The 27,280-nt window shown below is 33.3% G+C and overlaps 2 protein-coding genes across 8 annotated transcripts in view; one reads left to right on the top strand and one right to left on the bottom strand.

Moving 5' to 3' along the window:
• LOC108905816 (nesprin-1) overlaps positions 1 to 4,231 on the top strand; it is a 423,696-nt gene extending 419,465 nt beyond the window's left edge. For all 6 annotated transcript variants that reach the window (XM_018708877.1, XM_018708911.1, XM_018708884.1 and 3 more), the window contains 2 exons: positions 238 to 299; positions 3,064 to 4,231. In XM_018708877.1, coding sequence (XP_018564393.1) covers positions 238 to 299; positions 3,064 to 3,295 — 294 coding nt within the window. In that variant the 3' untranslated portion in view covers positions 3,296 to 4,231. The remainder of the gene's footprint in view (positions 1 to 237; positions 300 to 3,063) is intronic.
• A 3,628-nt stretch (positions 4,232 to 7,859) lies between these two features.
• On the bottom strand, positions 7,860 to 15,770 carry LOC108906005 (myrosinase 1). 2 transcript variants are annotated; one of them, XM_018709131.1, is made up of 8 exons: positions 15,684 to 15,770; positions 13,094 to 13,773; positions 9,430 to 9,524; positions 8,767 to 8,908; positions 8,612 to 8,706; positions 8,407 to 8,544; positions 8,244 to 8,350; positions 7,860 to 8,043 (listed from the first exon to the last, which is right to left on the bottom strand). In XM_018709131.1, exons 1-8 carry the CDS (start codon positions 15,722 to 15,724, stop codon positions 7,917 to 7,919), a joined length of 1,425 nt encoding a protein of 474 aa, XP_018564647.1. In that variant the 5' UTR covers positions 15,725 to 15,770; the 3' UTR covers positions 7,860 to 7,916. The 2 variants fall into 2 exon arrangements, with proteins under 2 accessions (XP_018564647.1, XP_018564640.1); XM_018709124.1 differs by having other exon boundaries at positions 8,612 to 8,908.
• Between the last annotated feature and the right edge of the window lie 11,510 nt (positions 15,771 to 27,280).

The raw sequence follows: 27,280 nt of genomic DNA, 5'->3' as shown, positions 1-27,280 counted from the left end.
ATAAGAAGATAAGCACGTTGTTTTTATCATATTTTTCAGCAATCAAATTATAGAGTTTATACATTTTTTGTGACGATTTATTCTTTTGGCTTATTATAACTGAAAGAATGAACCGATCCGAAAATGGTAGTTGTAGATTACTGTTTGAGATTTTATTTTTTTGAATAGCACTGTTGATTTATAATGTTATTGTAACATTAAAAGCACTCTTTTATATTTCCTTTGCGTTTTGGACAGCTTTTGGACCAACCAAGTCAGGACCATCCATCAACCTCTGCACCAGATGATTCCGTTCACAAGTAAATATTTTTTTATTTTTTCTATAACCAACTTTTCATCTTATATCTGTAGTTAGGCGTGTTTCAAATACAATTCTATAGATCCGTTTATAGAATGTGTAAAAAAATGGAGGATGATAGAATATGAAAAATGTGGCTTATCCTCTTTTTAACAGTTTGGTAGTTAAGGGAAAAAAATAAAATTATTCTTCACAACAGCTTAGAAAATATGACTGCCAATATTATTTATTTATTTTTTGATTATATTATGAAAATTGTCTACAAAAGAATTACTCAGTGGCGCAAATATGATAGGGGAAATAATTTGAATTTTATGTATTTTTAGGTATTTTTAAGTAAGAGTTCGCCTTTTTTATTACTTTAAGGCTGCAATTTTTAGTTTACAGGGTTTCAAAAGTAATAGTGTAATGTATTACATAATTGCATTAGGAGTATAAAATAAAGAAAAAATATATTGTTTTGAGAATTTATAAGGGTGTTAACAAAATTATATATATTTTAATAAAATTTTGAACTTTCAGTCTTTCAGAATAAGAGTACCACACTCTTGTTAAATATTGATCTTGATATATTCTTGATTCATTTTATATTAATACCAGTTTGTAGCAAATGTAAGTAACATACAAATAAAAATATCGTATATATGTACCTAACTCATTCGTTGTACCAGTATTCCCTTTGGAGCTCTGTATCTAAAGTATTGCAGCCTAATAAACTAAGAGAAATCACTTTTTGCTTATAAATATCTGAAAATTCAGAATCATTTAAATTATTCACTGACATGAAAGTTACAAAAGGAAATAGGTTAGAAATCTCTTACATCAAGTCACTCAATGATTATTTAGTGTTTTATCAAAAAGTGTAGTGTACCAGAGTAAATAATAAACGAAAAATATTTGTTCATTTACAAGCTGCTCATAAAAGTAATTTTATTATTTTCTAACTACTACTATACCATTATACAGTGTGTCCCAGAAGTAACGCAAAAAATTCATATTTAATCTTGTGTTGCGTTTTCACAAAAACGCTAAAACACGTCAATTAGTAAATATTAATTGTCATTTTGTCACGTTGCTTAAACCTTTTTTGTGCTATGCTTCATAAACCTATGACGTCATCGACATTTTTTAAATAGCACTACCTAATTTTTTAAGCATAAATAGATAGCCCTTTTGAAGGGAAATGCGTCGATATAGGATTTGGCCTACTTTACTTTGACAGAAGCGAAAAAAAGCCAATGATTGGAATGGATATGGCTTAAAGTAACAACAAAAGTAGGTATCATAAACTGATGCGAGAACAGTGCCAGAGCAAAAAATGGGAATTTGTAGATGTTTTGTGTTTTGGTTGATTATAGGTACATGTTTTTATGTATTGATATGTTGGCGTTTTCGGCGCCAAGCGTGGATTTTCAGTGACAGCTAAACATAATATTTTGCCTATCATTTTCCGACACTGTTGTTGGCCTTCCAGATCTAGACAGGTCTCTAACATGTCCAGCGTCTTCAAATTTGCGTACTAATCTGCATACTGTAGATGGAGGTATTGGTTGTTCTGGATACTTGGCATTAAATAATTGACATACTTCATCATAACTACGGATCCAATCTCCGTATCTAACCATAATTAGGATTTCAATTTTCTTTAAACGCAACACCATCGTAATGTAAAATTATGGTATTTGTAACTGTCACAATGATATGAGGCACTGTTGCATTTGTTAACTGTCGTCTTCAAAACAATGCCTATATAGCCGCTGTGATCGGGTGTACCTACCCAATCTACATAAAAACATACCTACAACCAACCAAAATACATTTTTTGCTGTGGCCCTGTTTTCGCATCAGTTTGTGATACCTACTTATTATTTTAAACCGTGTTCATTCCAATCGTTGGCTTTTTTTCGCACCTGTCGAAGTAAAGTAGGCCAAACCTTATATCGACGCATTTCCCTTCAAAAGGGCTATCCATTTATGCTTAAATAATTAGGTAGTGCTATTTAAAAACAATGTCGATGACGTCATAGGTTTATGAAACATAGCGCAAAAAAGGTTTAAGCAACGTGACAAAACGACTATTCCTATTTACTAATTGACGTGTTTTAGCGTTTTTGTGAAAACTCAACACAAAATAAAATACGAATTTTTTTGCGTTACTTCTGGGATGCACTGTATATCTAACATTACAACATTTTTGGTGCTCTATCATTCCCTAATTTCTTTTACATTTGCTTTGATTCACCCTGTGTATAAAACTTTCTTAATATTTTCGAAAATATATGAAAGATGAAAAATTGGTACCTACATATGTAACAATAGTGCTTATTTTTGCATGAAGTAGAAAATAAATTAACCAAAAAAAAACTATCAATATGAAATTTCCACGTTGATGTCAAAAAGATTTACATGAAAATTGAAAAATTATATAATAATTGCAAATATAAATTTAAAAATCAATGTTTTTCCATTTTCTGAATATACCTTTTAACTTGTCATTTTGTGTGTTCAGTTATTAAATAAATTAAATTAAATTAAATAAATTAAATTTTTTTCTCATTTCACGTAAACATTAATTAAGTTTAATACCTATATAATGAGAATTTTTTACAAGTATTGACAAACTTGACGTTTATTAGGTATCTTTTTAATTTGATTTAACATTTTGAAAGATGAATTTATTAAATGATGTTCTAAAAAGAGCACTTGATCAGTAATGATTTTTTAATAGTCTTCGTATTTGATATATTCTCTTTTTTAATTTTCAGTGGTTCTGAGGACGATATAGAAATAAACACTTCAGTGCTAAGAAGAGGATACAGATTTTTGGGTAGAGTTGTTAGAGCTTCTGTTCCTATTCAAGCCCTCATGTTACTAATGTTAGGGGCTGCTTCTCTAGTTCCTTATTCTGAAGATGACTATTCTTGCTCACTAGTCAACTCGATAGCAAATAGTCTTACTCCTACTTTACGATATAATGATGGACCGCCTCCAATATAAACTACTGGAAACAATACTCATTGTATACTACAACAAGCCTCTAAATTCATTCCAATTTATTTGAAGATTTTAATACATACACCAAATTCATCTCCAACAAGTTTTATTTTGCTTGTGTTTTAAAATCTTTAACATTACTTTTTTAAGTTTAAGAATTTCGACTTTTGTACTATTTTGTAAATAAACGTGACTTATTTCCATGGATTTTGAATTCTGGCAGCTTAAATATGATGTGACACATTAAAATATTGACTAGAATTTGTAATATTCTTTATATATATTAGTAGTATTAGTTTTTGTATTATTATGCGACAAATTGTACATTTTATTCACTTTTATCTGTATATTGGGGAAACGCACAAAAGTGTGCTAAAAGTTTATGATATATATTTTTTATTGTTGTTTTATAAATTTTTATTGATGGTTGTGAAAATTAAAGTTTGTAAATCAAAGGAGTGGAACACTTTGATTCACAAATAAATTAATTTTACTGTGATGATTATCTCGGTTTATATAAAAAAATTCAAAATGATCTCTCCACATTTTGATTTTTTTACATTTTTTCGAATCTAACCAATACAGTTTCCTCTCCAGAACTGTATGGTAAATAAATGCTTGAAATAAATAACTCCCAATTTATTTTAAGCAAAATCTCCACTAAACCGAGATAGGAATATATGCCTTAAAGAATGTTTTTTTATTATTTCTATTGTTGCTTTTGCATATTTTATTTTTCTGGTCACGGTGCTATAATTTTTTGTTAACCGTGTTAACATTTTTAAATTGCTTTTGACTATATAGATGCTTCAATGTGTTTAGGAACCCATTTATAAAAAGATAGGATTGTTTTCGCAATAAGTTTATTACTTTATTTGGCATCTTAATATTATAATATATGATGTTTAATTTATAAATATAATTTAAAAATTACAAAATTACGTTCTTTTATTTCTAATGTCCTACAACAATCCCCAGTTAAATAATTGAAATTATAAATCATTACAAAACTGATGCAGTTCCATTTTGGCTGCTCCATGCCAAAACACAGTACATGAAAAAAAATTAATTCGAAGTAAAAGTTTATGACGGCCCTTCTAATTCACACAGACGGATCAAATCTTTCTTTTTATTACAATTCTTTAGTAGTGTGTATTATTACAAGGAAAATTAAGCTCATTTTGGAAAACGAGTTTTGATATACTGTGTTTTGGGATAGCGAATAATCGAAAGACACAGCAACTGCAGAAACACAAAATTAAACTTATATTAGAACGAAATAAGTAAATATGAATATGAGCGTATCAAAAAGAAAATAAGGTTCACATCTTATATGAAAACAACTGTCCCTACCCACGAAACACGAAACGTAAATGAAACGTTGCAAATGAGATGTTTTACTAAACATTTGAAACATTAACTAGAAACGTTTCTGTTTCATTACAGAAATGTAGCACTTGAAAACTTATTTAGTGAAATAAAGCCGAAACGTTACAATTGAAGAGAGTTTGAAACATTACTCGAAACATTACCATTCGATCTCGGAAACATAACAGACGAACAACCCTTTGCTATTTTTGCTTATCTTATGGAACAATCGGCATTAGTTAAATTTTGCTCTCAATCCCCAATAATTCTCAAGCGTTAGTTCATTTGCCTTTGTTTATATAGACATAATTAGAAAAAAAAATGTGGTAGCATATTTGCATAATGCAACACAGGATTCCAAGTAATGATCCCACTTGTTGGAATTTTTCTTCTAGAGCTTACAGAAAGAAACTTGTTGAGGTTTTGATCAATAAAATTTAGGATCCGCTTATGGATTAAAGCAATTGTTGTAGGACAAAAATTTCATTTTTTTCTTAAAAACCTTTACAATGATTTAGAACAAACTTGTATTCCAAATTTTGCACAATAAATTAATTGACGTAACATTTCCTAAAAAGAGAATTAATTCACATATATCAAAATTAAAGTAATTCCGTAATAATGAGATACATTTCAACATGTTGCAACATGCAATTTTCTTAGAAGACATTGACGAAACCTTTAACGATGACCCGCCCTCAAAGAAAAGAAAGACAAGTTTAAAGTTTCATTCATTTCAAGCCTCTTCTACCAAAGATACCACGAGCCGCCACTGGTATCTACGTAGGTATCTGAAGCTTATTTTAGTAAAAAAAAAATGTCAGTTAAGTACTGTGTTTTGGCATGGAGCAGCCGATTATGAGTTAGAATGTGAGAAATGAAAGAAAAGCAAACTTAGTTCAGTGTCGACCAAGACGTTTTCGCAGTTTGCAGATTAACTAATAATTTTAAAAAAAATCTAATTTGCGACCAAATTTTTCTGGTTCCAAAGACAAGGCGGCCCACGAAAGTGTTTTAAGGGGGTTTCTCGCCAAAAAGCGTAGCACTGTGAGATTCCACATGTCATAAAACCCCTGTGTACCAAATTTAGTGATTCTCGTACAGCATGGTTTTGAGATATAAATTTGTCTTAAGAATCTATGACCAAATTTTGTTGCATGAATTTCGGGACACCCTGTATAAAGCATACTCCAAAAAAATATATACTTGTCGAAATTCGGTACCATGTACTATTTTCGAGAAAAATGAAGTTTCATCGAAGCAAATGTGGGACAATTTAAGCATCTAGTGTAGTATTTCGAGTTTTACTCTTTTATTTAATTGTGCAGCTATTTTGTTCTGTCTGTTTCCTAATATTTTTCAGTTCTTATCACTTTTTTTAAGCATTCATGACTTGCGACCCATATTACAATACCTACTAGTAGTCACTGATTTTCTGAGTTGACTGTAATTTCAGTTTGATCTTTAAGTCATTGTACCTGCCAATTCTTAATAAGTTACGATAAGATATACCACGTTACCTCATTTTTCGATATAGATACACACATACGACGAATTAAGAGTTATTTACAACGTGCCTAATTTTATTGAAATAATTCGTAAAAACAATCAAATAGAATAAAAAATGCTGGAGATAAAACTAACCAAGTTGATGTTATTAAATTTAGTACAACTTATTATAAAAACTGTTAAAAATGACCACCATTGTATCTACAACAAAGGTTAATTCGGCGAAGAAAGTTAAATGACACCCATTGCAGTTCTTAAGGATATTTTTTAAAACATTTATGGTATTTTGGATGTCTCCACAACTCTTCTTCAGTGTTAGATATGGAAGCATGCACTGTTGTTTTCAGTGCCCCAAAGATAATAGTCGCAAGGTGTTAAGTCTGGTGAACGTACAGGCTAGTTAACAGAAACATTATCCCTCTACCGATCCACCGATGAGGGAATTTTTGGTTTAGATACTACCGCATATTTACCGAGAAATATGGTGGAGTGTGTCATCATGCATAAACCACATGTTAGTTCTGAGTAATAACGGCACATCTTTCAATCGAATTTTGCAAAAATTCTAAATAAATTTCCCCATTTCAGTCTATTGGGTAGAATAACAGTCAATATAGTGCTATCAATGATCCCAGACAAAACATTGATGTGAAATTCATGCTGATAATGTTTCACTGATAGCATGTGGATTTTCTTGAGCATACACATGTTCATTGTGAATATTTATTATTCCGCTTCTGGTAAAACATCGTATCACCTATCAAATAAAAAATAATTGTCATTATTGCCCGAAAGAGGAAAAAGTCATGAACGGATATTATCACCTTACATCAATTTTGTAGGAGTTCCACACCCCAAAAATAATCAAAATCGATTAATAGGTATATATTCGAGTTATTGACAAAATTCAAAAAATTTTGACGAACTTTGAGGCCAAACGAGGTAATTTCGGATATAGATGAATTAGCATAAATCTGCCTATTTTGAGTCCACGAATCTGTGGTCTTCCGTTGTGCACGTCATTCTGGGACACCCTGTATAGTAGTAGTAGAGTGGGTATGAATCGTCGAGAAACAGATTAATATCGAGCATCCATTCTTACCATTTCTCCTGAAATATATTTTTTCAAATTAAACATTTTCAGATTTGTTTTCACTAACTATTTCGCGCTGATTGACTGAACTAAAGAGGTTTTCCTTGAGGCATTTCAAATTAATGATTCAATCATAAACTAGTTGGAACTGAATAAAAATATTTCAAAATATGCAATATAATAAATGGTGTCTCATAAGTAACATAAGATTTGAATTGTGCGCCATTTTCATTCCGAAAAGTTAGCAGCATTGTGCAGGCGGGTCACATATGTTGTAGTAACGTAGCAAACAGGTTGTCACGTTGAGGTTAGACAAAATGAAGCGCTATATGACGGATGAGCGAATGCAGACTGTGAAAATTCATTACAAATGCGGAGAGTCTGTAGCTGAGAGTGTAAAAACTTTTTAATTGATAAAATCTTTGTTCCTCATATGAAACCCTGCCTTTCTTTAGGGACTCCCTTTATGATAATTTATTTACAATAAACAGTCCAGAGTATGCCTTTAATATAAGATGAGTGAATGGTATTGTGTTCAATGATCATGTACTGTGTTCTAGTGTTTTTATGAAGGGTGTCCGTTAGTTTTATAAAAAATTTAAACCACTTGAAAATTTTTAATGACAAATATGCATTACAGTAATAAACGAGTCTTTATTCTGTACAAGTGTCTACCAGACAACGAGTGGCAACCATGTTTGTGAACCAACTAGCAGACTTCCTTGGAATCCTGGTTCTTTCCGGATCGGTGAAGTTGACGTAGTACATGCCCAAAAATGAACTGTAAAAAATAATGTAATTTATAGTAAATTACATTTCTATTAATATCAAATTAAATCACAACAATCACTACGTGTAATATGCGTTTAACAACGGTTTCATCAATATTGTGCCTTGTGGAATAACAATCGTCTGTAAAATAAACTGTACTAGCTTTTAATGTTTTTCAACAAAATATTATTTTAAATATATGCTACTTACGTGTATCCAAGGGTCCACTCCCAATCATCGATAATACTCCAAGCTGTGTAGGCTGACAAATTGACTTCGTCTTCATATATGGCGTCCAAGCAAGCGCTCAAATATCCCTTGGAGCAAAAATATCAAAAATTGAACAATAAGAGGTGAACGTACTAAAAATTACCTGATAATATGACACTCTATGGTCATCTTCCATTATTCCGGTGTTATCAGAGAGACCATTTTCTGTAATAATAATTTCCACATCACCATAGGTCTTCTTCAGCCACACGAGAAGACGTCTCATACCCCATGGAACAACCTACATGTTGAAATAACATTTCTCATAAACTTGATAACTGAAAAAAGTATGCAATCATCATACTTACGGCAAACCAATCAGCAGAACCGCTTGGCCATTCCGGTTGTCTCCAAGTCAAGACGCTTATGTCATTGTCGTAACTTGGATCTCCGATGGGTGCATCTGCGGTGGCGTTGACCATTAGGGTCGAATAATGGTTTAAGGCCAAGTAATCATAGGTACCTTTGATGTAAACAATTTCCTCGTCGGTGAAGGCGGGTAAGCGAGAGGAGGAGAATCCTTCCAATTCACTGCGTTCTGCGATTCTGTCTATCACCACTTGAGGCCAGTTGCCCATGAAAATCGGGTTGGCGTAGAGGCCAAACTAAAATTTTGCCGTATATCGGCAGAATGTTAACAAATACAAAAATGTATACAGTTCTGGATCACAAGATGAATAGACGAAGAAGTATACATCTGAAAATGATACCATATTATTACATTTTTACCATTGAAGTGAGCAAGCTCAAAGTCCCTTCGAAGTCGATATGTATGAAGAAATTGCGTTGTCGAAACAAACAGAGTTAAACGTTGCCTTGATGCAGTGTATCCGGAAGAACCAATGATGAAAATAAATAATGTGGCAACATCATAGACTTTGTTTAGGCTGCCCTAAGCGAACATCAGTCAAAATGAATAAGTGTGATTCGAGTGTACCACATGATCGATCAACAGTTTAGTCGATGGGTCAGATTTTGAATTACGATTTTGGTGGTCGGGTTGGTCGGGTTCGACCTTGCACTTAACGCAGCCTTAACAACAAATAGCTCTATGCGTGTTCTTTTGCACTGTGCACTTTTCCCTGTAATCGGGAAGCAACCGGATTTAATAAAATAAATATCTTACAGTGAACTGTAGCATTCTTTCTGCTGCTTCTTGGTCTTCTTCACTGTCACTTCCGGGTTCGAACCATGTCGTATCAATGACTATAGTAATCGTTCCTTCAAAAGTACTAAACTGGTAGATTAAATAAAAATATGACGCAAAGAAAAAAAAAATAAACAAGATACCACAAACATAAAAACTCTTGGCAAGCAGTAGCTGCATATAAGTGTCCATAGACTTTCAATTAATGTAAAATAAATAACGGATCCATTTTTCGACTATTTGTAATTTAAAAAGACGGTGAAGCTCCTTGAATTCTTTAGGATGTGACACCTGAATTTCTAGATTTATGAATACAAGGAAGTGCACAAACTTGACGAGAATTTTTTCTTTAAAATAACTAAAAAATTTTTTATAAACCTTAGCCCTAGAATGTTCAGTTTCCGAGATGTTACTTAAAATTTTTCGAGGGCATATAGATCTCTTTAAAATAATATGTGTTTGCCTTATACACATTGGTCTGGAACAGTCCCGTTTTAGAGATACAGGGTGTTCAAGTTGTTAAAAGACGTAAAAGATATACTTACCGGATACATCTTAATACACAAAATACGTAAAAAAAGTTACTTGAATTTTTTTTCTAAGATTCGCCGTTTTCAGGTTATTCATACCAACACAATCCCTTTTTTCAGACATTTCTAACCATAATATTATAATTATATTTATGTTTATGCTTAAAAGTAAGTGGAATTTGTAAGCACATCAACAAAATTCTTTACACTCGTTTCCACATCACCTCTGAGGTAGAATTTCTTATGCGTTTTAGTTTCCCCTGGAAGCCTAATCCACTATCTTTACAAATAAGAACAACTTAAATCAAAATAAAAATAAATGTACATTTACCAAAGGCGAGGGTAGTGAATTTTCAGAATCTGCATATTTGGTCAAAAGAAAATCCTCATGAAATTCGGACAAAATCTTTTCAACGCAAATTTTTTGTGAACGTGTGGCTCGGAATAATTCACAATAAAGTTTGTGGACCTTTCTTCTTGCCAACCCGTCTAAATTCCCAGTCATTTCTAAACTTTCTAGAAAACCATCTATTTGAATTATTAGAGGATGTTCTATTAAATATACAACAAAATAGCTGGATACGATGGATAGTGTTCCTGCGCATTCTGGGAGAATCATATAAGAATGGCTTAATGAAAATTATATGGGGCGATGGATAGGTAGAAGACCAAATGCTAATGTCAACCATAATGGTGCAGAGGGTCCAGTGTCTTGGCCAGCCAGATTGACATATCTAAACCCCCTGAATTTGTATGTTTGGCGTTATCTCAAGAAGTAAAGTTTATTCTACTCCAACAGATACAAGATCACAACTACTGCAACGAATAGAAGACGGGTGTAATGAATTAAAAGAAAACCACCACATGATATTAGCTTCAATTAATTCCATTAATAGGATGACAGAAATGTATCGATGTGTGGTTCGCATTTTGAAAAATTGCTGTAAATACGTAACATTAATTTTGTTTCTTGTTTACTTGCTGTTGGTTGGTAAATATATTTTTATTATCATTTTGATTTAAATTGTACAAATACCCTTTACAAATTAATTTGTAAAGGGTATTAGGCCTCCAGGGAAATCCAAAACACGCCAAGAACCCTACCTCACAGGTGGTGTTGAAAGGAGTGTAAATAATTTTGTTGATGCGCTTACAAATTGACTTACTTTTAAGAATAAACATAAATATTCTTGTATTATTATGGTTAGAAGTGTCTGCCACAAGGGGATTGTATTGGTATGAATAACTTGAGAACGGCGAATCTTAGGGGAAAAATTAAAGTTACCTTTTTTACGTATTCTGTGCAGTAGAATATAAATCAGCTACACACTACACTTGCAAAAAAAATACAGTGGCGTAGGTTTTTTGTAAAAAAGGGGTGGCCCCTGTCCAGTTGTACACCACTGGTTGAACCTTTAAAGCTCATATTTTAGAGAATATAAGGCCTACTATAATAGATTATCTGCACCAAATTTTATTGAAATCGGTTAATAGATTCCGGAGATATAAACAATTTAACCAAAAAAACAATTTTTTTAACAATTTTAACACTCTGTATTTCTGAAACAGGGCTGTTCCAGACCAATGTTTATTGTTTATAAAGCAAAAACACATTATTTTAAAGAGATCTATCTGCCCTTCCTGCATAAAATTCGGACCACCCTGTGTCCATAGATGTTTCGTTTTCAAGTCGGATGCTGAAGTTAAAGAAATTAAAAAACTTGAGTCACTTTGTGCACAATGTAGGTATTGGTTATAAATGTTATCCCACTTTAACTCTCTGACTTTTATGTCTGGAAGAAAATGATAAATAAGAAAGTTGTGGCTATCAACTAGGATATATGATGTTTTCTACAAAGTGCTTCTAAAAGGAGTGGCAAACAAAACTTACAATTTTTTATATGAAACACTATGTATAGTATTCCATGTTCAAATAGAAACCATGTGATCATCTGGTTTAATGGGTTTACCTACCCCTAATGCTAAGAAAGATATTGCTATTAGAACATGCCATAAGTGTAATGTGGTCATACATTTCTTATAGCTGTTTTACATTGACAATTTATTGATCAATTAATTCATGAAGTCGCTTCATCAAGAAATTGGACAAGTGTAATGCACCAAATCTGCTGTCAAATAACTTCATGAATTTATTCATCAAGTTCTTGACGAATTAGAGCATGTTCTAATTTTCGTCAATTTCTTCGTGAAGTTCGGAAGTACCAACCCAACAGATTTCCAGCCTCATATCAGTAATGAGGTTATAGTATTGGAATATGTAAATAATTGTGTGGCGTCGTACTAGTTTTGCATTGTTTTTACTGATTTGTTGCTTACAAACACTAATATTTATATATGTGTCAAAACGGTACCGCTGTTGTATCACTACAAATATGAGTGGAAAGGTGACATTTTTAAAATTTATTTGCTTCTTTGATTCGTTGGTAGAACTGATTCATACGTCAAAAAACTTGACAAAGTCTGTAGCAGTGTAAAACCACACTGTTTACAAATAAATTCGTGAATTAATTCATGAAGAACTTCGTCAATTTATTCATCAATAAATTGTCAATGTAAAACAGCTATTATCAGAGGTAGACCGATCAAATTTTATATTATAATACTAATGAAAAAAATTTATATTCACACAAAATAAAAAAATCAAGTTTTGCTTTTTACGCCTTTTGAAAACATCCTGTATAAAATATAATATCATCTTGCTATGCGTTCGGTTGATAGTCACAACTTTCTTATTTAACATTTTTTTTTAATTAAAAAACCGAAAATTAAGCTGAATGGCCTTCATAGCAAATAATAAATAATGTATTGTGGTATCAGAATCAGTGTTTCTCGAAAACGGTGCAATTTATGTATATGATATTGTTTGCAATATATGGATTCTAAATTCTTATTTTTACCAGGAGAATACAGGTACTCTTAAAGAGTATCCACTTCCATCCGACATACATCAATTACCATCATCTGCGAGTTTGGATATTTTAAATGTAAGTTGGCCATGAATGTGACAGTTTAAATTTATTTCTCGTATTGAGGAAGATACAATTAATTGAAAGTTTGACCACGGCTTAAAAACAATGAAAGTTGATATTTACCTTTATTAGTAGCCCTAAATTCTTCATCGTAAATGTGATAAGCCTTGGCGTGAGCTAAAATCACATTCTTCGTGCAGATGTACTCTCCAATCCCATTAGAAACGACACCCGGAGCATAAGCTCCCATACCATATCCTACCTGACAGACCTGTTTTGATTCATTAATGGTAATCCACATCTTCACGTCATCTTTAAAGAGTTCGAAGCACAATCTCGCGTACTCTGCGAAGAGATCCGCCACAGTTTCGTTCAACCAACCTCCGAGCTGGTCCTCCAAGACTTGAGGAAGATCCCAGTGATAAAGTGTCACCATAGGTTCCACGTTGGCAGCTTTCAGTTCAGCGAACAAGTTCTTGTAATATTGCACGCCAGCCTGGTTTACTTTATCAGTGTATCCCGTGGGCAAGATTCTAGACCAGGCAATTGACAGTCGGTAGTGGTCCAGTCCCATGGCTTTTACCAGAGCCACGTCCTCCTTGTATTTGTGGTAGGAATCGCTAGCTATATCTGGCGTAGAACCATCAATGATCATCTCTGGGTGGGTGTGGGCGAAATGGTCCCAGATACTTTCAGTTTTACCGTCTTCTATCCAGCCTCCTTCGATCTGGGGGGCAGCATTAGCTACTCCAAACTTGAAGCCTTCAGGAAAGTACCGAGAGTTGATCTCCTCATCTGCTAATCTAAAATGTATACTACGGTGTTGACAGCTTTTGACATCAAAATAATACAGCACAACTTTAGTATTGTAGTTTTTACTTATTTGGGTACTTCTACATAATATTGTATAAATGATATGAAAATTGCAAATTTTGCAAAAATTGAAGTTTAATTAGATTAGAATTACCCCAAGTATTTAATCACTAACTGAATGGTGTAAGAAATTGAAAGCCATGTTTCTCTGGAACAATGCATTTTAGCCACATGAAGAAGCATAATTTTTTTAAGAGCAAAATGGCATTTTAAAAACATGTCTATTTTTGAGGCGTTTTCAGTTTTTTTTTATAGTCGACTAAGGATAAAATATTAGTTTTTTCTTTTTCTCACAATTATTTTTAATTTTCTTTATAGTTACATCCATTTAAATTTTAATTTGATACTAACTTGATAATGTAATTTTGATATTAGGCGAGGCAATGAAGCACAAAAGTTCGGAATTTTTTCCATAAAGACGGATCGGAATGCGGTTTTTTGCATTCTCTTTCAAACTTTTTTTGTAAAAAATGTTGTTACTTTGTGTTTCTGACAAACCGGAAATTGCATTGCTGCAGCCAAAAATGCATTCAAAAAATGCATTTTTTGAGACGCCTTTTGGAAGATTTCAAAACCTTTTAAATAAGAGTCAGAACTGGCCCAAATCGGGTACTCGGGGGTTTTCGAGGTCGCTGATCACGATTATGATGTTCAAATTGACCCCCCGAACATCTGGAGCTCAGGAAAGTCGATGAACGTATATAGGAAGGAAAATTTTGAGAAAAATAAAAAACAGCTCTCAGTTGATTATGGAAAATATATTTTACAATGTACATCACCTTTAGAGATTTCAACCTTTACAAAAGACGTTTTTTTTATTCCGCATATTCCTTTTGATTTTTTTTTGTTTTGAAAATTGCTAAGGGCTTCACACTTTATTATCAAAATATGTACACATTCATTTTCACCAGCCGCCTTAGGTCTGGCATGCATGATATTAGGAACGAAAATAACCTAAATGCTTATACAGCATTATGACGACGTTCCCCGAAAATTAAAATAATAGAGGTTTGAAAATAGACGGTAAAAAAATTACAGGATAATAAATATGCCCTGTTTAAAATTTATTATTTTAAATGGCTAATAAAAATCGAATAAAACTTGGCATAAAATTTGAAGAGTACATTATAGATTGCAATGGAGGAACAATTATTCACAGTGGCAGAGATGTAGGGAGTAATTTTTATTTAAAAAAATATATCCATCCTGTCAATTCTTCACAAAAGTGTCCCAACAATACTGAACTTAAATAGTTCATCTCTTTCCATTTTCAATTAAAAAAATTAAAACGAGTCAAAATCTTCAATTTTTCACTAATAACTTCAAAACAAAAAAAGATCTTAAAGTTATTAGTCTTCGAACTCCGCAACTTTGTACTAATTTGACCGATCTTGTATCTCTTAAGATAACCGAGATCTCAGTGGTGCGACTCAAAAAGCCGATACCCTGTACAAGAAAATGATTTACTTACGTAGGTATAATAAAATAAAAATGTTTCACTTATTGCAATAAATCACTTTTATAGACAAAAATTCAAGATTACGATATAATTAATATGCTAATAAACGAGAAATGCATAACAAGAAAACTGGTTAAAGTTTATCACCCACTATAACAAAGAGGTGTCGAATCTACATTCATCTTAGCTTTTTCACTTATAAATATTTGTCGGTGAAATATTGCATCACTATATTTTGTTCTTATAACAACAATAATCTACTGGGTCTTATAATTTGAGACTACATGATTTCTATTCTCAGATTCAAATTTTTCCTTTAGGCACATTCTCTTTATTATATTTAAACCAGAACATTGTAAAACATAAAATTATTGGACTTACCCCAAAGATGTCAGGGACAAAATAAAAAAAAAGACCTTCATGATTGCGTAAAGTTACTAACTAGCAACTACTCGAATTATTTCTTTTCTAATCTTTTATACTCAATTTAAAACATATGTACTTATCGAGATACAACTACAAGTATTATACTTTGGTATGTACTTCATATATTTTTAAACATGCCTCCTTTAACAATAGGTATATCTAAACACTTGAATTAACCCCAGAAACTTCGAAAATTGTTAGTAAGTAAATAGCCTCACGATATTATAGTTTTCTGATAAATTCATTCACTACTTGAATTTACTAAGTCGAAAAGGAATATACAAAGATATTAAGATATGTTAACTGAAAGAATTGAAGATTAAAAATATATATTTAATAGAAATAAACAAATTTACTAATTAAAAAATGTGTATTAGTTTATATTTATAAAAACATGTAGAATCCTCGACCAAAAGGACTTAAATATTTCATGCAATGTGTATTCAGTTCCGTGTTTCAAAGAAGATAGTGTTTTGTTTTTTGATATTGACTAATTCAAGATTTAACAACGCGAGGCCACGAACTTTCAGGACTGATTCCTCACCTCAAAACAAATAAAAAGCAAGTTATTCTTAAAATGATTTCTAAGGGCTCTATGATCCTTCAAAGGTTAGACGTGAAACACAGTTTTTGAACAATTATTTAAGAACCATCGAAGCTATAAACTAACCATTGGTGCAATGTAATTTCTCTATAGTAGTTATCATAAATCAGCCAATGGTTTCGAAATTAGAAAGGTTTTCCAAGGTTTCAGCTGTTTGATTTTACAGAGAATTTTGAAAATTAGTAGGTAGGTAATTATAAAAAATTATGTTCAAATCAGTCAAAATCAAAACATCGCAGCGCACATTGAAGATTGAGGTTAGAAATCTTTCAGAGCTTCATCGCCATATTTGTGTAATCAACAGAAAAGATATAAAACTTTTATTGGTTTCTCTCATTTTACTACAAAGCTAAACATACATAATATATCCCTCTCTCTTATAACTTTGTTTGCAAATGTTTCTAGTTAAGCTATTGAGTGTATTAAACTTAAAATTTTAATAAATTAGTTCAATGATTATTATTTAATTGGCATTAACTATTGCGCAATATTAATCCATACTCAAAGTACCAGGCTCTGTTGTCATGGTATCTTGATTGGAAATGGTCCAATTCTCTAAAATCTCTAAACGTCAAATTTTTTTTGATAATCGACTCCCAGACTCCTACTGACTCCGATGCCACTGATTAGTTTTTGTTCAAATACAAGAAGAACTGTTCCAAATATGAACTCTATATTTCCACGATAAAAATCAGTTTGGGGATAAACCATGATCACTTAAAATTTTTGACAATCACATATCTTTAGCAAAATAACTTATTAATGTTACAAGGCTGTGCCAATGAACGATATGCCAGTTTATTGTAAAGTACCCATCTAAGTGGATCTTAAAATTCTTTTAATTATTGATAAGATCATTGATAGTACTATTATTAATATTGATATTCTTCTTATTATTTATTTTCTAGTTCGAATTTTGCATATCTTGAAAAACATTTTCAAATACGATGATTATGATGTAAAAGGTTTTTTTTCATTATAAATAATAAGTGGCTGGATACATATTTTAATGGGAAAGAAATCTTACATTTATACACATTTTATTTAAAATTAATTGGCTCAATAGTCCGAGATGGTTGCATCCTTTCCGTTTTCGTTTTAGCCTTGTACGATCTGAATGTTTATTCAGTCTATTCACAAGAAAGTTATCCGCCCTCTACAGTTTCTCTTCGAGGTGAACAAAAAAACATTTTATTTTATTTATTCATATTTTTCGAAATTCTTTTTTTAAATTTTTAAGACACAAGTTGAAAGTTAAAAAAGCTAAAAATTAAACCTTAAATGTAATATAGTTACGAGGGTGGTCTGAAAAGTTTCCGATCTAACAAAGATACAAGATATTTTTTCAGATTTTTTTTTTATTTTTCAACATAGTCTCCTTGTAACTCTACACACTTCTCCCAGCGATGCTCCCATCCCTGTAATCCGTCCAAATAGTACTCGGTGTTTTTCTCTGCAAAATAATTGTTCACGAAGGTGATTGCCTCTTCATTTGACGAAAATCTCTGTCCTCCGAGCGCAATTTTTAGATGAGGGAACAAAAAGAAGTCGCTTGGGGCTAGATCTGGTGAGTAAGGCGGATGATCAAGCAGTTCAAACCGTAATTCGTGGATTTTCGCCATGGCAACCGCTGAGGTGTGAGACGGTGCGTTGTCTTGGTGAAACAGGATTTCTTTTCTGCAAATGTGGCCGTTTTTCCGCAAGTTCTGCCTTCAGCTTGTCAAGTAATGATGCGTAGTATGCTCCTGTAATGGTTTTTCCTTTTTGAAGATAATCGATTAAAATAACTCCATGACTATCCCAAAAAACAGTCGCCATCACTTTCCCAGCCAAAAAAACAGTGTTTGCTTTTTTTTGGAGCCGGTTCCCTCTTTGCAGTCCACTGTTTGGACTGTATTTTTGTTTCGGGCGTAAAATGGTGTATCCAAGTTTCATCTACAGTAATTAATTGGCGCCAAAACTCGGATTTATTGCACCTAAACTGCGCCAACAGAGCATTAGAAATGTTCATTCGAACACGTTTTTGGTCTAACGTGAGCAAACGCGGCACCCAACGCGCGGACAGCTTTTTCATGTTTAAATGTTGATTTAATAGGTGACAAACACGTTCTTTTGACATGTTCGTAACCTCTCTCTCTTTCACTTTAATTCGGAGGCCGTCTAGCACTATTTGGTGAACTTTGGCGATGTTTTCGTCGGTAGTTGCAGTTTTTGGACGTCCCGAACGTTCATCGTCTCCTAAGCTCTTACGGTTACGTTTAAATTCAGCTGCCCGAAATTTCACTGTTGTAAATGATGGTGCCGAGTCCCCATACACATAATCCAACTCATCTTTGATTTGTGTAGGCGTATTGCCTTTCAAAAACAAATATTTAATGACAGCTCATTATCGATTTTGTCCATTTTCATAAAAACACTCACATCAAATCACTCAAACGACTGTTACATAACAACTACGCGTCCATAATGGCTGAAACTTTGGTGAGTAACTGTCAACAGATGAACAACGAAATTCACTAGCTTTTATTTACGAGTGCTGCCATCTTCATGTTGAGGTCGGAAACTTTTCAGACCACCCTCGTTTTTACAAAGAAACAACTCAAGAGGTTTTCTTAAATATTAATGGCATTAAATATTTTCCACAAGCTGATTAGGTGTCCCATATAGGTGTACATAAGTTTTTAAGGGCAATATAAGTATATGTTATATTTTTATTACTATTATAAATTGATGCATATGAATATAATGAAATATGATAATTCTCATGAAAGTGCATTTTCTCCTAATATGTAAAAATGTACAGTGTAATCTATTAAAAAAAATGAATGGTAGACATGGGCCGGATGGAGAGGGGGAAGAGAGAGTCACTTACTCCCCTCTTAGCTTTTGCACCCCCTACACAAAATTACCTTTGAATCAGAAAACAATACTGGTAATTTTTAATTGCTTTTTAATCATTTCCATGGCTTGTATTTGCTCTTGTCCCTTTGGCAAATATCCTGTCATCCTTTACCTACTATAATAGTTTGTTTCCTGTCAGTTTTTTGTTTATTCGACTGAACTGGAAAAGGTATACAAATTACGGAGGATTTCCCATACAAAACATTAGTTTCTATCTGTAATTACTAGAGATCGGAAATGTTATTTAAACAAAAAGTGGCACAACCGTTGCCTTCTTATACCAAAAACTAGGAAAGTAGGGAAACAGTAAGCAACAACTTTCGGTCGAGGTAAGACATCTATTAAATATTGGACCTGCCAAAACTTTTACTCGGCAAGAAGTACTCGAATGTTGGAACTGTAGAGAAAAAGGACATATTAAATCAAGATATCTCAAAGACCGTCTCCATTGAAACTAGAAGAGAAACGCAGATACAGTATCTAGAAGACCATACCTCAAAAAATACTCACATTGTAACCGAGCAGACAAACGAATTTGGAAAAGAAACAAGAGTTGATTGATTGACTACGGGTTTCTACGAAACTTGACTGACAGTATAAAATAAATTATTAGTTGGAAAGAACATGAGACTCGACCAAAATGAACAAAAATTAAACAGTTACTGGGTAATATAGGGTTCACTCATCATCCTAGAAAATGACTTACTGAAGCAGCAGGGACAAAGTCCATATGACAGAGAAGTTCGAAAGCAGGATGTGCTTCCAAAGAATAGAATCAAAGAAGTGCCGAGAGAAGTCTAAAGTGAAATTGGTGGAGGATACTTCGGCAAGAACAAGTTTTCGAATAAAATCAGGGAAATGTTCTACTGCCTGAGCAGCCGAGCAGATGTAGAAGATTGGTGTGGCCAGGATACTGATTGTTCCAGTAGCAAGAGATCTAGAATCAGAAGCCGAAATCAAATCAACCAATACAACGTTGGAGTTCCCTTCAAAAGAATTGGCGTAGAGATCGCCTAATCGTTCCCCCAACTGAATCGGAAATCATTACCTTCTGGTAGTGCTAGAAGATCAAGAAGCAGAAGTTGAAAACCTCTTCTGCAGATTTGGCGTTCGGATGAAGGGAAAATTTTTGAATCGGATGTGTTCCAAAGAGTATGCCAGATGATGTATATCCAAAAGACCAGAACACCTCTGCATCCACAGTCTGACGGCATGCTGGAGATTTAATCGGATCCTGCGAGAAGCCGTCAACAAACATCAAACCGACTGCAGTCCATGAGACTACCGGACGAACACCAGCCAGCATAGTCTTCGATACAGTATTGGGGTTACCTTCGACATTGTTTTTTGCTACTCAGAAAATTAAGTTTGAAAACTGTGAGCTGAAAGCACGGTACGTTGTCAGAGCCAACATCAGTTGGTTCCAGGCAGGTGATCAGGTATCCATTTCCGAACGATTTAAAGAATAAGTAGTCCCTGGGAAGTAATAATATTTGTTGCTAATTATTTTCCCGTTTTTACTAGGGACAGGCGACACTTAACACATCACATTTACTATATTCAAATTGTGATTGTACATTATAAGAACGTTTTGTTCAATGTTCATGTTGATTTTAAGCACAACCTAAAATGACAATTGTCTTTTTAAAATGCAATCTTCATATTTTAATATAATTAGCCCATTCTTGTTTTTTTTTCCATCCCCACCGCTCTGCATTTTCTCCAGCTCCATACCACTGCTGAACCTGGTGATAGATTAGGAACGAATGTTGTCGTGCTGCTGCTTNGTATGTTCGGAAGTTTCGGATTGAATGGTATTCGGAGTGTAAGTGATTGTGTGGATGTGTTTATTTAAAAAAACTTTTTTGTATGCCGTGTTTAATTGCGAGTGTAAAATCGGGCGTGTGGAATAAGGAGGGATTTAACAATCCCGCTTAACATCTGTATCTGTACCTATCATTAAGTCCACGAGCCGAACTAATATTTCTATTTTTTTATAAAATCTATAAATGAAAATCCTTCTCGCCAACGTCAGTTTTTCGGTACTATTGCAAAAGCAACTAAAATTTCCAGATTCATTTAAAGCCGTTTGATCTTGAAAATTTGAAAATTTTCGCCTGCGGCGCTTTTTTTTAGTCAATCAATAAATATGCTTCACCTATTCTCAATGTCACGAGCCGCCACTGGTCCCTTTGGCAAATATCCTGTCATCCTTTACCTACTATAATAGTTTGTTTCCTGTCAGTTTTTTGTTTATTCGACTGAACTGGAAAAGGTATACAAATTACGGAGGATTTCCCATACAAAACATTAGTTTCTATCTGTAATTACTAGAGATCGGAAATGTTAGGGCAGCTGCAATGTGGTACAGGGTTCGCTGTAGGCTGGGTTCTTTCATGTAATTTTATTCAAACAAAAAGTGACACAACCGTTGCCTTCTTATACTAAAAACTGGGGAAGTAGGGAAACAGTAAGCAACAACGAGGGTCGAGGTAAGACATCTATTAAAGATTGGACCTGCCAAAACTTTTACTCGGCAGAAAGTACTCGAATGTTGGAACTGTAGAGAAAAAGGACATATTAAATCAAGATATCTCAAAGACCGTCTCCATTGAAACTAGAAGAGAAACGCAGATACAGTATCTAGAAGACCATACCTCAAAAAATACTCACATTGTAACCGAGCAGACAAACGAATTTGGAAAAGAAACAAGAGTTGATTGATTGACTACGGGTTTCTACGAAACTTGACTGAGAGTGTAAAATAAATTATTAGTTGGAAAGAACATGAGACTCGACCAAAATGAACAAAAATTAAACAGTTACTGGGTAATATAGGGTTCACTCATCATCCTAGAAAATGACTTACTGAAGCAGCAGGGACAAAGTCCATATGACAGAGAAGTTCGAAAGCAGGATGTGCTTCCAAAGAATAGAATCAAAGAAGTGCCGAGAGAAGTCTAAAGTGAAATTGGTGGAGGATACTTCGGCAAGAACAAGTTTTCGAATAAAATCAGGGAAATGTTCTACTGCCTGAGCAGCCGAGCAGATGTAGAAGATTGGTGTGGCCGGGATACTGATTGTTCCAGTAGCAAGAGATCTAGAATCAGAAGCCGAAGTCAAATCAACCAATACAACGTTGGAGCTCCCTTCAAAAGAATTGGCGTAGAGATCGCCTAATCGTTCCCCGAACTGAATCGGAAATCATTACCTTCTGGTAGTGCTAGAAGATCAAGAAGCAGAAGTTGAAAACCTCTTCTGCAGATTTGGCGTTCGGATGAAGGGAAAATTTTTGAATCGGATGTGTTCCAAAGAGTATGCCAGATGATGTATATCCAAAAGACCAGAACACCTCTGCATCCACAGTCTGACGGCATGCTGGAGATTTAATCGGATCCTGCGAGAAGCCGTCAACAAACATCAAACCGACTGCAGTCCATGAGACTACCGGACGAACACCAGCCAGCATAGTCTTCGATACAGTATTGGGGTTACCTTCGACATTGTTTTTTGCTACTCAGAAAATTAAGTTTGAAAACTGTGAGCTGAAAGCACGGTACGTTGTCAGAGCCAACATCAGTTGGTTCCAGGCAGGTGATCAGGTATCCATTTCCGAACGATTTAAAGAATAAGTAGTCCCTGGGAAGTAATAATATTTGTTGCTAATTATTTTCCCGTTTTTACTAGGGACAGGCGACACTTAACACATCACATTTACTATATTCAAATTGTGATTGTACATTATAAGAACGTTTTGTTCAATGTTCATGTTGATTTTAAGCACAACCTAAAATGACAATTGTCTTTTTAAAATGCAATCTTCATATTTTAATATAATTAGCCCATTCTTGTTTTTTTTTCCATCCCCACCGCTCAGCATTTTCTCCAGCTCCATACCACTGCTGAACCTGGTGATAGGTTAGGAACGAATGTTGTCGTGCTGCTGCTTCTGTCGGTGGCAGCGATGCAATATTACATTTATTTTTAAATGCTGACTTCGTGAAGCATGTATATCTGTAGGTGACTTTTACGCCATTGTAAGGAGGAAGCGTTCTCCAGCTTCAGTAATGCTTTCCGGGTCAGCATTTGGGTTTTTAAATACCCGGACGAGCTTGCTTAAATCTCGGTCCTTTCGGAGTACATTGGCACATTTTATTTTCCCTTGATTGAAGAGTGCCGATGTTGTATCACAGCCACTGAAGGCGTGCAAGAATAGGATGTTATCTGCGGCTGTTTTATCTATGATACTTTTTGTTGAATATATTCGTTGCAAAATCGTTCCTTTTCCTGATTTCAGAACTTATATGTTTGAACGCGTAGATAGAGCCGTTAAAAGAATAAGAAGATCTACATCTTCGCTGACTATAACGGAATCAATTGTAGATGAAATGCTGATTGCCCTATTGAGGCAATAGTAGGTCGGGTTTTCAACTTGTAGTAAAATATTTTTCGTTGACATACGAAATACGCGTGTTGAAGTAGGCTTTGCGGTGCCCGTACGCTGAAAACTATTGGTTTTACAGAAAAAAGGTTGATACATAAATTATAGGAAATGTTTTTTAGTTTAATTTATTATATGTATAACTATTTTCACCGTAAAATAAGTCGGAAAGGAAATATCGTCGAAAAACTGTTTTGGAGCGCCATTTTTCCAATATGGCGGCTACGTCCGGAAAAAAAGAGGTGGCAAAGTAAAAATTCGGAAAGAGCACGTCATAATCTATAGATATTCCAATTTTCAAAACTCCCCTAAAACTTCACAGGCAACTCCCTTCTTGAGCGTCAAATGATTGGACTATAAGTATTATTACGATATTCTGGCAATATTAGGAATCTTTAAGTTTTCAAATCCCAAGTGACAAACTACTATAATTATAGAATTTATATAACTATTTAAATTTATAGAACAATATTGACTTTTATAGCAATTAATAAATTAAAATTATATCAATGTTACTGAGCATGCGCATTAAAGATAATTTCATGTAAGTGAAGTAGCCTCGCAACAGGATATCATTCAAGGAAAGTTTGGTTATGGTTAAGAGTACGTCTATAATAAACCACTTGAACAAAAAAAAAAATACTCGATAAACACACTAACACAGTACAATACCAAGAAAAACAATAACAATACTTACTAGAACTAGAAAATGCCAAGATTAAACAAAACAAGAGAAAATACGCTAATGATGACAGCGATAACATAACAAGAGCTCACCTGCATATGAGGTTATTCTTTCCGAGCATGAGCATTAGGAATAACACGGCTAATGTTAAATGTTTACTTTACTTAAATTTAGAAATACTCTTTTATATCGTTTTTTGTAAGTTTTAAGCACATTAGTGTAACTATTTTACAAAACACGTGTTGGTTCTTAAATACTTCCTGTAAAAATAAATTAGTTTGAAATAGTTCATTTTTATAATATCTATGTAAATAGTACACAAGGATCAGATTCGGTCTGTACAGTTTCAACTATGACAATTTGTTGTGGGTTGCCTAAATATGTGACGTCACATTATAAAAGAGTCTATTAATACATAGTTTATAGTTTACAACTTTGACAACTCTGATGGTTCACTCAACTTAATTTTTAAAAACCCTCCTTGCGCACTGGCGCGGCTGTTATATATTTTTCGTTGTTTCTCGAAATTTCCATACGTTTCTAAGAACCTTATAGAACAATATCTAAGCTAAGAATATTCTAGAACCATCATAAAACTACTAAGTGAATTCAGAATTATGTAAGCAAAGTATACTAGGGTGGTTTTCGCTATACTGACCCCCTCCTAAAGGTGATCAAACAGCAAGCGGAGTCCTCTCCGACAGGTGCTCGGTACTGGGACAAACGGTCGACAAATAGATAAGGTGTAGACCCTGTAGAGAGAAATGGTGATAGTTTAAGTACTCGCTACTATAAGCAAAAAGTTTATCTTTACATATTGCTGGTTGCCTACTCTAAAGGCTTAATAGTATTTAAATTTAGATTCTGCTCAGTTGCAAAATTAAAGATATTTGGTGTTCTTCTAGAAGACATGCTAGAACAGAGTATAATTGATAAAAAATTAGCTGAAATAGTGGGCGCCTACCAAAATTCAAGACAATTGGCATACTGATCGGGGAACATGATCACAGTTTCCTAAAAGCCCTATATGTATAGGTATATCTATATACAAGGGGCTTTCGGAAACTATGACCAGATGGATCACTAATAGCTATTTACTGATCTTAAGGAAGTATTTGATTACGAGTAACTGTTATATACCGAAAGGAACAGGTACGTCAAGCATATTTTAATGGGTTAATCTACATCCTAACACATCCAGAGCCCGGATAAAAGTACACAACTTTAATGGCGCAACGTCCAATCAGATTGCATGGAGCCGTTGACAACAAATGCCGCGACAGTGGCGTGTATTATGTTAAGTATACATTATTATGCACATTTATATGTACATAAAATTAAATAATAAAAATACCTGTAAAATGATAAATGGACATAAAAAGGTGAAACTTTCTAGTTTATAAACAGAAATACTACGTTGGTATATACTACGTTAACCTAACTCAAAAAGATAAATCATCCGTTAAACAAATTCAAGTACTGACAAAAAAAGTACTAAGTGGTAAAATGTTTGTGCGTTCTCTAATTAAGGGCGCCGTTCCTATAATAGATTATTTTCTACAATGTTAAAATATTTTAAACATTTAATAATAACTGAACTTTTTATGGTTTACTAAATAACAATAACTTTATGTTATGCCATTTGTTTTATTTTTAGGATAAACGACGAACAAAAATCAACGAAAGAAAACGAGTTGACAAAGACATATTTAAATCAATCTTTCTTCTATGTAAAATAACTGACACTTTATTTAATTGCAATAAAATATAAGTGAAGACTGAACATTTAGGTGATCGATTTTCCTACATTTTACACGTTCTTTTGTGATTATGATTTATTTTTAATTAATTTTCAATTAATATTAATTTCATTTGATGTTTTTTTATATACTTTAATTGATGTATGAAATTATAATTAATAAACTATGTCGGCAAGTATACATATAAGTAGAGTAAATACACACACAGATGGAATTTATCATATTTACTAGTTTATAAACAATGCTTACATAGTTCTGATGACATTTTTCTCACAAAATGCACATAATAATGCAGACTTTTTCATTATCTATTGCTGCAAGCATTATAATAAATTATACATCTTTCGTGACTTCTTCTTTCTACATGGTGGGTGTCTTTTACATACAGGGTGACCCATTAAGAATGGAAACACTCACGTACAAAAGTTGTTTATGGACCGATTTGATCTGGGTTTTTTTTTTAAAGATAGATCTCCAAAAGCTCTATCTTGATGCAAAATTTGAAGACGAAATTTTGATTTTCAAGGCCTACTACGATTTTTTTTTAAGTGAAAAATAGCAAAATTTTGTTAGCGATTTTTTTATAAAAAATCTGACTACACCACTGGATTTAGGAATCCCTCAAATGCATTTGTACCAATTTTTGCGAAAAAAAGTTTGCCCCTAAAAAAGTTATGACAATATCGGCTTCACCAGTGTTTGCCGTTGTCGGTGAACCTATTCTTTTAAAGGGAAACAAAATTAAATAACAAACACTGGTTTAATCATCATTAATAAGAATCATAAAAACTAGTATACGTAAAATAAACAACAAGTTCGTCAAATTATTATTATTTCGTGGTTATTATGCCAAAACTTAAAAATATTACCTTCTTAGACAAAAATAATTACATTTATAATTTTTTTATTCAAAAAGGCACTGGATTCTACAACCATAATCCAATTATTTGTGAAGAATTTTCTGAAAAAAATATTACGAGATATTCCAGAAAATAACGTTGTCTAAAAATGATATGAACAAAATTTGATAGGCTGTGAAAAATAGAAGTTTAGACAACAAATGTCAAACTTCACAAGTAGTGGCACATTGTAATATTTTTTGTGCATGGTTAAATAAGTTCCATAATTCTTTGCGATGGCTCAAAGTTTAACTTTACATGA

Source organism: Anoplophora glabripennis, unplaced genomic scaffold (assembly GCF_000390285.2).
Source record: "Anoplophora glabripennis isolate ALB-LARVAE unplaced genomic scaffold, Agla_2.0 scaffold26, whole genome shotgun sequence".
In the NCBI taxonomy this organism is placed as follows: domain Eukaryota; kingdom Metazoa; phylum Arthropoda; class Insecta; order Coleoptera; family Cerambycidae; genus Anoplophora; species Anoplophora glabripennis.
The sequence above is the reverse complement of the archived record's forward strand: the minus strand, read 5'-3'. Positions and strand labels throughout refer to the sequence as shown.